General features: G+C 54.6%; 2 protein-coding genes across 2 annotated transcripts in view; one reads left to right on the top strand and one right to left on the bottom strand.

Annotated features, from left to right (window-relative positions):
* TOX4 (TOX high mobility group box family member 4) overlaps nt 1–4,116 on the bottom strand; it is an 11,750-nt gene extending 7,634 nt beyond the window's left edge. The window contains 3 exon segments of the mRNA XM_086769334.1: nt 132–377; nt 3,224–3,292; nt 3,997–4,116. Of these exon segments, the coding sequence (XP_086625460.1) occupies nt 132–377; nt 3,224–3,292; nt 3,997–4,002 (321 nt within the window). The 5' untranslated portion in view covers nt 4,003–4,116.
* Nucleotides 4,117–4,419: 303 nt separating this feature from the next.
* Nucleotides 4,420–14,958, top strand: part of CHD8 (chromodomain helicase DNA binding protein 8) — a 41,463-nt gene continuing 30,924 nt past the window's right edge. Inside the window, 2 exon segments of the mRNA XM_086769332.1 lie at nt 4,420–4,507; nt 7,100–7,162. The gene's annotated coding sequence lies outside the window, so the exon portion shown is untranslated.

The raw sequence follows: 14,958 nt of genomic DNA, 5'->3' as shown, positions 1-14,958 counted from the left end.
TAAACCCCCCATTTCCACCCATTCCCCACCCAAAACCCCCCAATTTCCCCCCAAATCCCAATTTTTCCCCAAATTTTTTCCCCCCCAAATCCCGCGTTTCCCCCCAAATTTTGGGGGCGCCCCCCCCTTACCATGGCCAGCCCCCCGGCCAGCAGCCCCCCGCCCTGCTCCATCAGGCCGTGGCCCATCCCCACCGGCATCTCCAGGCCCTGCACGCCGTAGGGGGGGGGCGGGAAGGGGGGCTCGGCCGCGCCCCCCGCCTCCCCCAAATCCTCGAAGTGCCCCACCACGTCGGCCACGGCCAGCGAGGGGTCGGCGTCCAGCGCGATGGGGGGGATCTCGAACTCCTCGTCCCCCAGGCTGGGGGTGTGGAAGGTCTGCGGGGGCGAAAACCCAAAACCCCGCTTTTTTCACCCCGAAAAACCGCGCTTTCGGGGGCCTGGTGGCCATTTTTAGCCGCTTTTACGCTTAAAATTTAAATTTTTTTAAAATTTTTAAATTTTTTAAAATTTTTTCCTGACTCAATTTCCACACTCAGCACTTAAATACCCAATATTCCCAGTTTTATCCCCAAAAAATAATTTTTTCTGATGTTTCCAACTACTTTAAAACATTTTCAGCCTTAAAATCACAATTTTTCAACAAATTTCGAAAACACTTAGCGATAATTTCAATTTTCTGCTGATAAAAATTCAACTTTTCTCTTTTTAGCAACAAGTAACCAAATTTAGGGAGATTTTGGGGCCATTTTGAATCAATTTTAACCTTTAAAAATCTCAATTTTTAAGAAATTTTGAAAATATTTGGCCATAATTTCAATTTTCAGCAGATAAAAATTCAATTTTTCTCTTTTTAGCAACAACAAACCAAATTTGGGGAGATTTTGGGCCACTTTGACTCATTTTTAACCTTAAAAAAATCACAATTTTTCCAGAAATTTTGAAAATATTTGGCGATAATTTCAATTTTCAGCGGCTAAAAATCCAATTTTTCTCTTTTTTGGGAACAAACCCCTCAATTTTGGGACGTTTTGGGGCCGCTTTGACTCATTTTCATCCTTAAAAATCTTAATTTTGAAACAATCAGGAAAAAATCTGATAGAAATTGCCATTTTCAGTGCATAAATATTCAATTTTTCTCTTTCGAGCCAGAAAAAAACAAATTTGGGGAGATTTTGGGGCCACTTTGAGTCATTTTTAACCTTAAAAACCTCAATTTTCAGAAGAATTAAGAAAAAATTTTGACATCTTTGCATTTTCAGTGAATAAAAGTTCAACTTTCCTCTTTTTAGCAACCAATTTTCTGCGGTTTTGCACCCAAAAATCTAAATTTTCAAAAAATATTAGAAAAAAATTCCGTGCCAATCTTCATTTTCAGTGACTAAAACGTCAATTTTTCTCTTTTCAGCAACTAAAAATTCAATTTTGGGAAGTTTTGGGCCCACTCTGAACCATTTTTAGCCCTAAAATCTCAATTTTTCAAGAAATTTGACATCAATTTGAGGAAAACAAGAAAATTTTGAGGCATTTTGGTGCCATTTTGAACAGTTTTGGTGCCATTTGTACCTACTTTTAAACAATTTTGCCGCTATTTTGACAAATTCTGGATTTTTGTGCTATTTTGAAATTTTTTGAAAAGCGGTTGCTTCCATTTTGACCTCTTTTGCGGGATTTTGGGGCCATTTTGGGTGATTTTGGGGCCGCTTTGATGATTTTTTTGCAGAATTTTGAGGGATTTGGTGTGACTTTGAAGGATTTTTCTGCCACTTTGAGGAATTTTCTGAGATTTTGGTGCCATTTTGTGGGTTTTTGGCGCCATTTTGAGGAATTTTCAGTGAATTTGGCGCCATTTTATGGTTTTTTGGTGCCATTTTGAGGGATTTTGGCGCCATTTTGTGGGTTTTTGGTGCCATTTTGTGGCTTTTTGGCGCCATTTTGAGAAATTTTCAGTGAATTTGGTGCCATTTTGTGGGTTTTTGGAGCCATTTTGAGAATTTTTCAGTGAATTTGGTGCAATTTTCTGGGTTTCTGGTGCCATTTTGAGGAAATTCCTGTGATTTTGGTGCCATTTTGCAGGTTTTGGGAACCATTTTGAGAAATTTTCTGTGATTTTTGCACCATTTTGTGGGTTTCTTGCACCATTTTGAGGAATTTTCAGTGAATTTGGTGCCATTTTGTGGGTTTTTGGCGCCATTTTGTGGCATTTTCGGTAATTTTGGCACCATTTTGTGGGGTTTTGGCGCCATTTTGTGGGTTTTTGGCGCCATTTTAAGAAATTTTCAGTGAATTTGGCGCCGTTTTGTGGGTTTCTGGTGCCATTTTGAGGAAATTCCTGTGATTTTGTTGCCATTTTGCGGGTTTTTGGAACCATTTTGAGAAATTTTCTGTGATTTTGGCGCCATTTTGTGGCTTTTTGGCGCCATTTTGAGGGATTTTCAGTGAATTTGGTGCCATTTTGTGGGTTTTTGGAGCCATTTTCAGTGAATTTGGTGCAATTTTCTGGGTTTCTGGTGCCATTTTGAGGAAATTCCTGTGATTCTGGTGCCATTTTGTGGGTTTTTGGCACCATTTTGACGAATTTTCAGTGAATTTTGTGCCATTTTGTGGGTTTTTGGTGCCATTTTGAGGGATTTTTGGTGATTTTTGCACCATTTTGTGGTTTTTTTGGCACCATTTTGACGCATTTTCGGTGATTTTGGCACCATTTTGTGGGGTTTTGGCGCCATTTTGAAGGATCTTGGGTGATTTTGGCCCCACTTTGAGGCATTTCGGTGGAATTTTGGTGCCATTTGCACAATTTCCATACTTTCTCACCCCATTCTGAACTATTTTTGGCAATTTCGGTGCAATTCTGCACTATTTTGGACAACTTTTCTGCTATTTCAACCAATTTCCTTACTTTTTTGACAAAATCTCCTATTTTGGGTGATTCCGCTGCGATTTTGACTAATTTTGCTCAATTTTGCCGCGATTTTCAGCTATTTTGGGCCATCTTGCGCTTTTCCACCCCGATTCATCCCCAAAATTCCCATTTTTTGGGGCTTTTCCCCTCAAAAAACCCTTTAATTTTTATTTTTCTTCCCCCAGAACTGTGTTTTGGGCCATTTTCGCGGAATTTTCGCCAATGTTCATCCCTCCCCCCGTGCCCCGAGTGGGTGCGGCCCCCCAAATTTGGGGGCGTGCCCCCCCCCACGCCCCGCCCACCCACCCACGCGTGTCCGTACCTCGGCTCCAGTGAGGAAGGGGTGCGCCGCCCCCGTGATGGCCAGGTAGTTGTCGCTCCCACCTGGGAACTTGGGGGGGGGGGGGGAAATTTGAGTGAGGGACCGTCGTGGTGGCCCCCCCGTGTCCCAAATCCCCCCGTGGGTGCCCCCCCGTGACCCACGCCCCCGCCCCGTGACCCAGAGACCCCCGTGGGCTCCCCCCCGTGACCCAGAGACCCCCGTGGGTGCCCCCCCCGACACCCAAATTCCCCCGTCGGTGCCCACTCGTGACCCAAAACCCCCATGGGTGCCCCCCCGTGACCCACAGCCCCCCCCCGTGACCCAGAGACCCCCGTGGGTGCCCCCCCCGTGACCCACACCCCCCCCCCGTGACCCAGAAACCCCCGTGGGTGCCCCCCCGACGCCCAAATTTCCCCATCGGTGCCCACTCGTGACCAAAAAACCTCCGTGGGTGGCCCCCCCGTGACCCAAACTCCACCCCCGTGACCCAAAACCCCCCGTGGGTGGCCCCCCGTGACCCAAACTCCACCCCCGTGACCCAAAACCCCCCGTGGGTGCCCCCCCGTGACCCAAACTCCACCCCCGTGACCCAAAACCCCCCGTGGGTGCCCCCCCGTGACCCAAACTCCACCCCCGTGACCAAAACCCCCCGTGGGTGCCCCCCCATGACCCAAACTCCACCCCCGTGACCCAAAACCCCCCGTGGGTGCCCACCCGCGACCCAAACCCCCCCGCGGGCCCCCGTTTCCCGCTCCCCCCCCGCCGCCCCTCACCTCCATGGCTCCGCCGCCTGAGCGAGAGGGCCGCGCCCCCCCCCCCCCTCCAACTCCCGGAACCGGAAGTCCCGCCTTCCGTACGGGCGCCGCTTCCGGTCAGCCAACCATAGAGAGGGCGGCGGACCCGCCCCACGCGGGACGAAGGGGAGCGCGTGGGTGGGGAAGTGCGGGGGGGGAGGGCTCTGTGCGGGACCCCCCCTCACACGGGGAAATTGGGGGGCGGGGGGGGACGGGGGCGGGGGGGGGGGGAGAGCGGAGAGGCGTTGGAGGACCGGGCCAGAGCGGCGTAGGGTGGGGGGGGAGGCGGAACCACCGAGACGCGGTGCGCGGCGGGAAGCAGAGCGCCGCCGGAAGTGACGCGGGAGCGGCCGGGTAAACCGGAAGCGGGAGGAGTAGAGGCGGCGGGGGCAGAGCGGCGCGTGGAGGGCGCGGGAAGAGAAAGGGGGGGGGGGGAGGAGGAGGAGGGGGGCGGGTTACCGCGTCATGCCGCGCGCGCGGGACGCGTCCGGTACGTCATCGCCGCGACGGGGCGGGCGGGGGGGGGGGGGGATGTTGGGGGGGGGGTCTGTAGGGGCCGATGGGGGGGGCTATGGGGGGATATAGGGGCTGAGGGGGGGGCTAGGGGGGGATATAGGGGCTGAGGGGGGGGCTATAGGGGGCTATGGGGGGGCTATGGGGGGATATAGGGGCTGAGGGGGGGGCTATGGGGGGGCGATGGGGGGCTATAGGGGGCGATGGGGGGATATAGGGGCTGAGGGGGGGGCTAGGGGGGGATATAGGGGCTGAGGGGGGGGCTATAGGGGGCTATGGGGGGGCTATGGGGGGATATAGGGGCTGAGGGGGGGCTATGGGGGGGCGATGGGGGGCTATAGGGGGCTATGGGGGGATATAGGGGCTGAGGGGGGGCTGTGGGGGGATATGGGGGGGCGATGGGGGGCTATAGGGGGCGATGGGGGGATATAGGGGCTGTGGGGGGGGTCTATAGGGGCCGATGGGGGGGGCTATGGGGGGATATAGGGGCTGAGGGGGGGGCTTTGGGGGCCAATGGGGGGATATGGGGGGGCTATAGGGGGCGATGGGGGGGGCGATGGGGGGATATAGGGGCTGAGGGGGGGGCTATGGGGTCTATAGGGGGCTAGGGGGGGATATGGGGGGGCTATAGGGGGATATAGGGGGCTATGGGGGGGCTATGGGGGCCTATGGGGGGATATAGGGGGGTCTATGGGGGGCTATGGGGGCATGTAGGGGTCTATAGGGGCTGATAGGGGGGCTATGGGGGGATATAGGGGGGCTATGGGGGGATATAGGGGGCGATGGGGGGGTCTATAGGGAGCTATGGGGGGATATAGGGGCCTATAGGGGCCGATGGGGGGGCTATGGGGTCTATAGGGGCCGATGGGGAGGCTATAGGGGGCTCATGGGGGGGCTATGGGCGGATATAGGGGGGCTATGGGGGGCGATGGGGGTCTATAGGGGGCTATGGGGGCCGATGGGGGGGCTATGGGGGCCAATGGGGGGGCTATAGGGGGCTATGGGGGCCTATGGGGGGATATAGGGGGGTCTATGGGGGGCTATGGGGGCATGTAGGGGTCTATAGGGGCTGATAGGGGGGCTATGGGGGGATATAGGGGCGATGGGGGGGTCTATAGGGAGCTATGGGGGGATATAGGGGCCGATGGGGGGGCTATGGGGTCTATAGGGGCCGATGGGGAGGCTATAGGGGGCTCATGGGGGGGCTATGGGGGGATATAGGGGGGCCGATGGGGGGGCTATGGGGGCCGATGGGGGGGCTATAGGGGGCTATGGGGGGATATAGGGGCCGATGGGGGATATAGGGGGCGATGGGGGGGGTTTGGGGCCTATAGGGGGGTCTATGGGGGGATATGGGGGGGCTATAGGGGGGTCTATGGGGTCTATAGGGGCTGATGGGGGGGGCTATAGGGGCTGATGGGGGGCTATGGGGGTCTATAAGGGCATATAGGGGGCTATGGGGGTCTATAGGGGGATATAGGGGGCGATGGGGGGGGCTATAGGGGGCGATGGGGGGATATAGGGGGCGATGGGGGGGTTTGGGGTCTATAGGGGGCTATGGGGGGCTATAGGGGGGGCTATAGAGGTCTATAGGGGCCGATGGGGAGGGCTATAGGGGTCTATGGGGGCTGATGGGGGGCTATGGGGGTCTCTAAGGGCATATAGGGGTCTATGGGGGTCTATAGGGGCTGATGGGACCCTATACAGTGATATGGGGGGCTATAGGGGTGCCTATGGAGCTTTATGGGGGCTATAGGGGTGCCTATAGGGGTTTATGGGGGGCTATAGGAGCACCTATAGGGCTTTATGGGGGGCTATAGGGGTGCCTATAGGGGTTTATGGGGGGCTATAGGGGGCTATAGCGGTGCCTATAGGGCTTTATGGGGGGCTATAGGGCTTTATGGGGGGCTATAGGGCTTTATGGGGGGTTATAGGGGTGCCTATAGGGTCTTATGGGGGGCTATAGGGTCTTATGGGGGGCTATAGGGGTGCCTATAGGGGTTATAGGGGGGCTATAGGGGTTTATGGGGGGCTATAGGGGGCTATAGGGGCACCTATAGGGGTTTATGGGGGGCTATAGGGGTGCCTATAGGGGTTTATGGGGGGCTATAGGGGGCTATAGCGGTGCCTATAGGGCTTTATGGGGGGCTATAGGGCTTTATGGGGGGCTATAGGGCTTTATGGGGGGTTATAGGGGTGCCTATAGGGTCTTATGGGGGGCTATAGGGGTGCCTATAGGGCTTTATGGGGGGCTATAGGGGTTTATGGGGGGCTATAGGGGGCTATAGGGGCACCTATAGGGGTTTATGGGGGGCTATAGGGGTTTATGGGGGGCTATAGGGGGATATAGGGGCACCTATGGGGGCTATGGGGGGCTATAGGGGGGGCTATAGGGCCTTATGGGGCGATAGGGGGGCCTAAAGGGGGTACGGGCACCTATAGGGGCACCTATAGGGGACGTGGGGGGGCTGGGGGGGGGGATACGTGGAGAGGGGTCCCCCAAAACGGGGCAAAACGGGAGGGTTTTGGGGCCACGCCCACCTAATCGCTCCCCTCCCCGCCCCCCCAGGAAGGAGAGCTCCCGATTGGAAGGCGCCCCCCAGCGCTCCGGCGAGGTCATCGGCAACGAGAGGTGAGGTGGGCGGGGCTTGAGGGGGTGGGAGGGGAGGGCGGGGCGCTCTTCCAAGACGTTGGCGTTGGCCAAGACGTTGGCCAAGACGTTGACGTTGGCCTTGATGTTGGCCAAGACGTTGGCCAACGCCAAGCTCTTGGCCAACACGTCGACCAACGCCAAAGTCTTCACCAAGACGTTGGCCTCGGTGTTGACCAACGCGTTGGCCAAGACGTTGGCATTGGCCAACGTGTTGACCGAGGCGTTGGCCAAGAGCTTGGCGTCAACCTAAGACGTTGGCCAACGCTCAACAGGCCGCGTTGGGCGTGGCCACAGCGTTGGGTTACTCAGCTGAGCCACGCCCACCAAAATTCCGCAGTTTGGGGGATTTCACCCCCAAATTTTACAGTTTTTAGGCAAAAGGGGACAAAAAAGTGGCAAAAAAGGCGTTTTCAGGCCAAAAAAAGATATTTTGGGGTTTTTTTTGTTGATAATTTATATTTTTTGAGGTTAAAAAGGCTCAAAAAGGGGGTTTTGCCCCAATTTTTATAAGGATTTTTGGAAGAGGAACGTAAAAACGTGCGGTGGTGTCGCGCTCTCGTTTTCCTTTTAAAAAAAAAAAGCAGAAAAAATTTGAATTTTTTAACATTTTCCTTGAAAAAATGCATAATAATTTTAACAGGAAAAGCAAATTTGAGATTTTTAATTAATTACCCAAAATTTGGGGGAGATTTGAGTGGATTTTGGGGTCGAACTCATCCCCTCGACGAGCGGGGGGCTCTGGGGGGAAAGATTTTTAGCGCTGGGGTTGGGTTTTGGGTCAATTCTGCAGGAAAAAGGTCAATTTGGAGACGGGTGGCTCCGCTGTGGGGTTGTCAGGTGCGGTTTCGGGGTTAAAAATTGGATTTTTGGGGCAGTTGGCCTTCATTTCGACCCCGACTTCTTCAGAATTCGGGGTTTTTTTTTTTTTTTTTTTGCTTTTTATTTAAAAAAAAAAGTTAATTTGGAGAAAATTTGGTCATTTTGAGTAATTTTGGGGCGTTAAATCTGCTTATTTTGGGGTTTTGGCCCCAATTTTGCCCCCAATTTCCTTTAATTCTGAATTTCCCCACCTTTTGTGAACCAAAAAATTAAATTTTGGGCGATTTGGGGGTTGAAAACGCATCTTTTTTACCCATTTGGGAACCATTTTGTCCCAAATTTCCTCAAAATTGGATAATTATTGGTTTTTTGCGCCTTCCAAAGTGAAAAAAAAAGTCATTTTTTGGGGAATTTGGGCACAGTTTTGAGTTGGTTTTAGGATGAAAAGTGATATTTTTGGTTAGTTTGGCCTCAATCTTGACCCAAATTTCCTCAGAAATCGGTAATTACGACGTTTTTGCAGCTTTTATTAACAAAAAAAAGCGATTTGGGGCAAATCGGGTGCTGTTTTGAGCTACTTTGGGGGTTTAAAAGCGATTATTCAAGACAATTTGGCCGCAATCTTGACCCAAATTTCCTCCAAAATGGTCGATTACGAATTTTTCCACTTTCCGTTAAAAAAATTAAGCCAACTTGGGGGGATTTGGGCCTAGTTTTGCGTTCATTTTTGGGTTAAAAACTGATTATTTGAGGGGCTTTGCCCACAATGTTCACCCAAATTTCCTCGGCGGGGTTAATTACCGTATTTTTGCAGCTTTCTTTAACAAAAAACCCCACATTTTGGGGAAAAACGATCATTTGGGAGGGTTTGGCCGCCATTTTGACCCAAATTTGTTGTTCGATTACGGATTTTTCAGCCTTATATTAACAAAAAAAAAGTCAATTTGGGGGATTTGGGTGTAGTTTTGGGGTATTTTGGGGTTTAAAATTGATTATTTTGGGGGTTTTGGCACAATTTTCACTCCCATTTCCTCACGTGTTGCTTAATTACAATTTTTTCTCTCTTTTATTAAGCAAAAAGAATACATTTGGTGGGGATTTTTGTGCTATTTCGCACTTATTTCTTGGTTTTAAAATCATCTTTTTTTCAGGGATTTTGGCCAAATTTTGAACCCAGTTTCCTCCGGCACGGTTAATTACAAGCTTTTCGTTCTCTCGTTAACAAAAATCACCGTTTGGGGGGATTTGAGTGCAGTTTTAAGCTCATTTTTTAGTTAAAATCTGAATTTTGAGAGGCCTCGGCCGGGATCTTGACCCCAAATCCCTCAAAAATGATTAATTATTATTTTTTTCCCTACTCCGTATTAACAAAAAAGCCAATTTAGTGGGATTGGGGTGCAATTCCTTGGTATTTTGGGGTTTTAAAATGATATTTTGCAGCGATTTGAGCACAATCTTAATCCTGATTTCCTCAAAGACGACAAATTACTGATTTCCCTGCTTTTTATTAACAAACAAAAAAGCACATTTAGGTGCAATTTTCAGGTATTTTGGCAGTTTAAAAGCCATTTTTTTAGGGATTTTGCGGCCATTTTTAATCCTCATTTACCCAAAAATTATTAATCAGCATTTCTTCTGGGTTTTATTAGCAGAAAAAGTAAATTTTGAGGCATTTGGGTCCAATATTGAGCTATTTTGTGGGCTTAAAGCTGATATTTTGAGGAAGTTTAGACACAATCTTTGTTTTAATCAGTTAAAAAATGCTTGATCGTTATTTTTTTTGCATTTTATTAAGAAAAAGACAATTTGGGGCATTTCTGTGCCATTTTGAGGGGTTAAAACCCGTCTTTTGAGGGTGTTTGCTCACAATCTTCGCCCTAATTTCCTGAAAAACGACTAGGTTTGCATTTTTATGGCTTTTATTGACCAAAAAAAGAGAGCAATTGGGGGAAATTTTGGCATGATTTTGAGGGTTTAAGGTTTTTTGAGGGTTTGCCCGCGTTTTCAACCCTGCTTCCCTCAGCGGCAGCAAATCGTCCATTTTCTTCCTTTTCCTGTTTTAAAAAAAAAAAAAAACCTTAAAAAACCGAATTTGAGAGAATGTGGTGCCGTTTTGAGCAATTTTGTGCTTTTCCGGATGATTTTTTGGGGGCATCAAGGCGATTTTGGGGCTCACCCGGGCGTTTTTTGCCACGCGAACGCGGATAAAGCGGGCAGGCCTACCCCAGTGCATATTTTAGGGTTAAATAAAAGGATTTAGGGTGTTTTTTAGGGTAAAAAAAGCGGGATTTTTTTTTTTTTCTTAAGGAAAAACGCGCTCAGCGCGGGGCTGATGGCGGCGAGAGGGTTAAGGACCCCCCCCGTTCCGCGCCACAAGATGGCGGCGGCGCAGGGCTGCCCGCCGCGCTGCCTGACTCCGGGCGCGGACTCAGGCAGCGCCGCGGTCACCCTCCTCCCCGCCGTAGCCGGGCGGGACCACCGCTTCCGGGTAGGGGGCGGCGACGCCTCAACCTACCCCGCTAGCCAATCCCCGCCCACTTCTCCCCGTCGCCCGCCAATAGCGTGCGGCTTACGGGAGGGGAGAGGGGCGGGGCGACGGGGGGGCGGGGGCCTCGCAAGGGGAGGGGGCAGCCGGTTGCGTTGCGCCGCGCTCGCCGCCGCCGCCGCCGCTTTGGTTCTGGCCGCCGCGGGGGGGGGGGGGGGGGGGGAAGGGGGGCGGGTTTGAGGCTTTTTGAAAAAAAAAAAACACGCGTGGGTGGGGGGGGGAGGGCACAAAGGAGCCGGAACGCCCTCCCCGCCCCTCCCCCCCCGGCGGCGGCCCCCGCAGGTAAGGCCCGAGAGGGTTTTTTTTTTGGGGGGGGGGGTAGGGGGAGGGGGGTGCCCCCCCCACCCCTCCGGGCGGGAATGGTTTGGCCGCGCCCACTGGGGAGGGGAGGGAGGGGCGGGGAGTCCCAGTTCCCCAGTTCCCCTCTCACTGGGGCTCCCAGTTGGCCTTTAACTGGGCACCGCAGATCCCCCCGTTCCCCTCTTACTGGGGGTCCCAGTTCCCCCAGTTCCTCTTTAACTGGGGCTCCCGGTGCTCCCAGTTCGCTTCTAACTGGGGCTCCCAGTGCTCCCGGTTCCCCTTTAACTGGGGCTCCTGGTTCCCCTCTAACTGGGCACCCCAATGCTCCCAGTTCCCCTCTTACTGGGCACCCCCGTGCCCCCAGTTCCCCTTTAACTGGGGCTCCCAGTTCCCCTATAACTGGGCACCCCAATGCCCCCAGTTCCCCTCTAACTGGGCACCCCAGTGCCCCCAGTTCCCCTCTTACTGGGCACCCCCGTGCCCCCAGTTCCCCTTTAACTGGGGCTCCCAGTTCCCCTCTAACTGGGCACCCCAATGCTCCCAGTTCCCCTCTTACTGGGCACCCCAGTGCCCCCGGTTCCCCTCTAAGTGGCCACCCCAGTGCCCCCAGTTTCCTTCTAACCGGGGTCCCAGTTCCCCTCTAACTGGGCACCCCAATGCTCCCAGTTCCCCTCTTACTGGGCACCCCAGTGCCCCCGGTTCCCCTCTTACTGGGCACCCCCGTGCCCCCAGTTCCCCTTTAACTGGGGCCCCCAGTTCCCCTCTAACTGGGCACCCCAGTGCCCCCAGTTCCCCTCTTACTGGGCACCCCAGTGCCCCCGGTTCCCCTCTTACTGGGCACCCCCGTGCCCCCAGTTCCCCTTTAACTGGGGCTCCCAGTTCCCCTCTAACTGGGCACCCCAATGCTCCCAGTTCCCCTCTTACTGGGCACCGCAGTGCCCCCGGTTCCCCTCTTACTGGGCACCCCCGTGCCCCCAGTTTCCCTCTAACCGGGGTCCCAGTTCCCCTCTAACTGGGCACCCCAGTGCCCCCAGTTCCCCTCTTACTGGGCACCCCCGTGCTCCCAGTTTCCCTCTAACCGGGGGTCCCAGTTCCCCTCTAACTGGGCACCCCAGTGCCCCCAGTTCCCTCTTACTGGGCACCCCAGTTCCTCCCATACCCCTTTTAGTGGGGCTCCCAGTTCCTCCATAACCAGGGGTCCCAGTTCCCCAGTTTCCCTCTTACTGGGGCTCCCAGTTCCCCTCTAAGTGGCCACCCAAGTTCCCCCAGTTCCCCTCTTACTGGGCTCCCCAGTGCCCCCCATTCCCCCCTAACTGGGTGTTCCAGTTCCCCCCTAACTGGGCACCCCAGTGCCCCCATGAGTGGGGCTCCCAATTCCCCAGTTCCCCTCTTACTGGGGGTCCCATTGTCCTCCAGTTTCCCCTTAACTGGGCAGTCCAGTGCCCCCAGTTCCCCCATGAGTGGGGATCCCAGTTCCCCCTTAACTGGGGGTCCCAGTCCTCCCAGTTCCCCTCTCACTGGGAGTCCCAGTTTCCCTCTTGCTGGGCACCCCGGTTCCCCCATTTCCCTCTTACTGGGGCTCCCAGTTCCCCCAGTTACCCTCTAAGTGGGCACCCCAGGCCCCGTCATTCCCCTCTTACTGGAGGTCCCAGGTTCCCCGTAACCAGGGGTCCCAGTTACCCCAGTTCCCCTCTTACTGGGCCTCCCAGCTCCCACAGTTCCTCTGTTACTGGGGCTCCCAGTTCTTCTGTTACTGGGTGTCCCAGTGCCCCCAGTTCCTCTCTAACTGGGCACGCAGTGCCCCCCAGTTCCGCTCTATCTGGGAGTCCCAGTTCCTGTCTTACTGGGGATCCCAGTTCTCCCCAGTTCCCCTTTAGTTTGGCACCCCAGTCCTCCCCATTCTGCTCGAACTGGGGTCCCAGTTCCCCCAGTTCCTCTCTTAGTGGGGCTCCCAGTTCCCCTCTTACTGGGGCTCCCAGCTACCCCGGTTCCTCTGTTACTGGGGGTCCCAGTTCCCCCGGTTCCCCTCTAACTGGGCACCCCAGTGACCCTGGTTCCCCTCTTACCACGGCTCCCAGTTCCCCCAGTTCCGCTGTTATTGGGAACCCCAGTATCCCCATTCCCCTCATACTGGGTGTCCCAGTTTTCTTCTAACTGGAGTCCCAGTTCCCCCCATTCCCCTGTTACTGGGATCCCAGTCCCCCCCAGTTCCTGTCTCACTACGTGTCCCACTTACCTCCCATACTGGGATCCCAGTTCCCCCCAGTCCCCCTCTGACTGGGCACCCCAGTATCCCCATTCCCTTCTTACTGGGATCCCAGTTCCTCCCGTTCCCCTGTTACTGGGGATCCCAGTCCCCTGCATTCCCATCTTACTGGTTCCCCCAGTTCTCCTCTAACTGGGAGTCCCAGTTCCCGCCTAACTGGTGTCTCAGTTCCCTCCAGTTTCCCTTATACTGGGAGTCCCAGTTCCCCTCTAACCGCAATCCCAGTTGCCCCAGTTCTGCTCTAACTGGGAGTCCCAGTTCCCCTCTTACTGGGGCTCCCAGTTGCCCCCAGTTTCGCTCCAACTGGGCACCCCAGTCCCCGCCATTGCCCCCTTACTGGGAGTTCCAGTTCCCCTCTAACAGGGGGTCCCAGTTCCCCCCATACTGGGGTCCCAGTTCCTCCCGTTCCCCCCTTACTGGGTACCCCAGTTCCCCACTAACTGGGCGCTCCAGTCCCCCCCATTCCCATTTACTGGGGGTCCCAGTGCTCCCAGTTCCACTCTAACTGGGGGTCCCAGTCCCCCCCATTCCCCCTTTACTGGGCATCCCGGTATCCCTATTCCCCTCTTACTGGGTGCCCCAGTTGCCCCCTTACTGGGGTCCCAGTTCCCCAAGTTCCCCTCTAACTGGGAGTCCCAGTTCCCATGCTACTGGGAGTCGCCGTTCCCCCCTACTGGGATCCCAGTCCCCCCAGTTGCCCTCTTACTGGGGGTCCCAGTTGCTCCCATTCTCCTGTTACTGGGGATCCCACTTCCCTCCAGTTCTCCTCTAACTGGGGGTCGCAGTATCCCCCAGTTCCCTCCATACTGGGGTCCCAGTTGCCCGAGTTTGCCTCTAACTGGGGGTCCCAGGTCCCCTGCTAGTTGGAGTCCCAGTTCCCCCCAGTTCTCCCCTAACTGGGAGTCCCAGTTCCCCCCAGTTCCCATCTTACTGGGGCTCCCAGTTCCCCTCTTACTGGGTGCCCCACTTGCCCCCTGTACTGGGATCCCAGTTCTCCCCAGTTGCCCTCCAACTGGGTACCCTAGTCCCCTCCATCGCCCCCATACTGGGAGTCCCAGTTCCCCCCTAACTGGTGTCTCAGTACCCTCCACTTTCCCTCACGCTGGGAGTCCCAGTTCCGTCTAACTGGGAGTCCCAGTTGCTCTTTAACTGGGCACCCCAGTGTCCCCCAGTTTCCCCCTAACTGGGAGTCCCAGTTTCCCCCAACTGCTGTCTCAGTACACCCAGTTTCCCTCATACTGGGAGCCTCAGTGCCCCATTTCCCCCCAGTTCCCCCCTAACTAGGAGTCCCAGTTCCCCCCAGTTCCCTCTAAGTGGAGGTCCCAGTTCCCCTCTAACTGGGCATCGCAGTGTCCCCCAGTTCCCCTCATACTGGGATCCAAGTTCCCCCCTAACTGGGAGTCCCAGTTCCCCCCATACTGGGCATCCCAGTGTCCCCCAGTTCCCCTCATACTGGGAGTCCCAGTCCCCCCCATAGTGGACATCCCAGTTCCCCTCATACGGGGAGTCCCAGTTGCCCCAGTTCCCCTTATACTGGGAGTCCCAGTTGCCCCAGTTCCCCCCTAACTGGGAGTCGCAGTTCCCCCCTTATTGGGAGTCCCAGTTGCCCCAGTTCCCCCCATACTGGGAGTCCCACTTGCCCCAGTTCCCCCCATACTGGGAGTCCCAGTTGCCCTTATACTGGGAGTCCCAGTTGCCCCAGTTCCCCCCTAACTGGGAGTCGCAGTTCCCCCTATACTGGGAGTCCCAGTTGCCCGAGTTCCCCCCATACTGGGAGTCCCAGTTACCCCAGTTCCCCTCATACTGGGAGTCCCACTTGCCCCAGTGCCCCCCCCCCTTACTGGG

This window comes from Chlamydotis macqueenii, chromosome 35 (assembly GCF_036417535.1).
Source record: "Chlamydotis macqueenii isolate bChlMac1 chromosome 35, bChlMac1.mat, whole genome shotgun sequence".
In the NCBI taxonomy this organism is placed as follows: Eukaryota; Metazoa; Chordata; class Aves; order Otidiformes; family Otididae; genus Chlamydotis; species Chlamydotis macqueenii.
The sequence above is the reverse complement of the archived record's forward strand: the minus strand, read 5'-3'. Positions and strand labels throughout refer to the sequence as shown.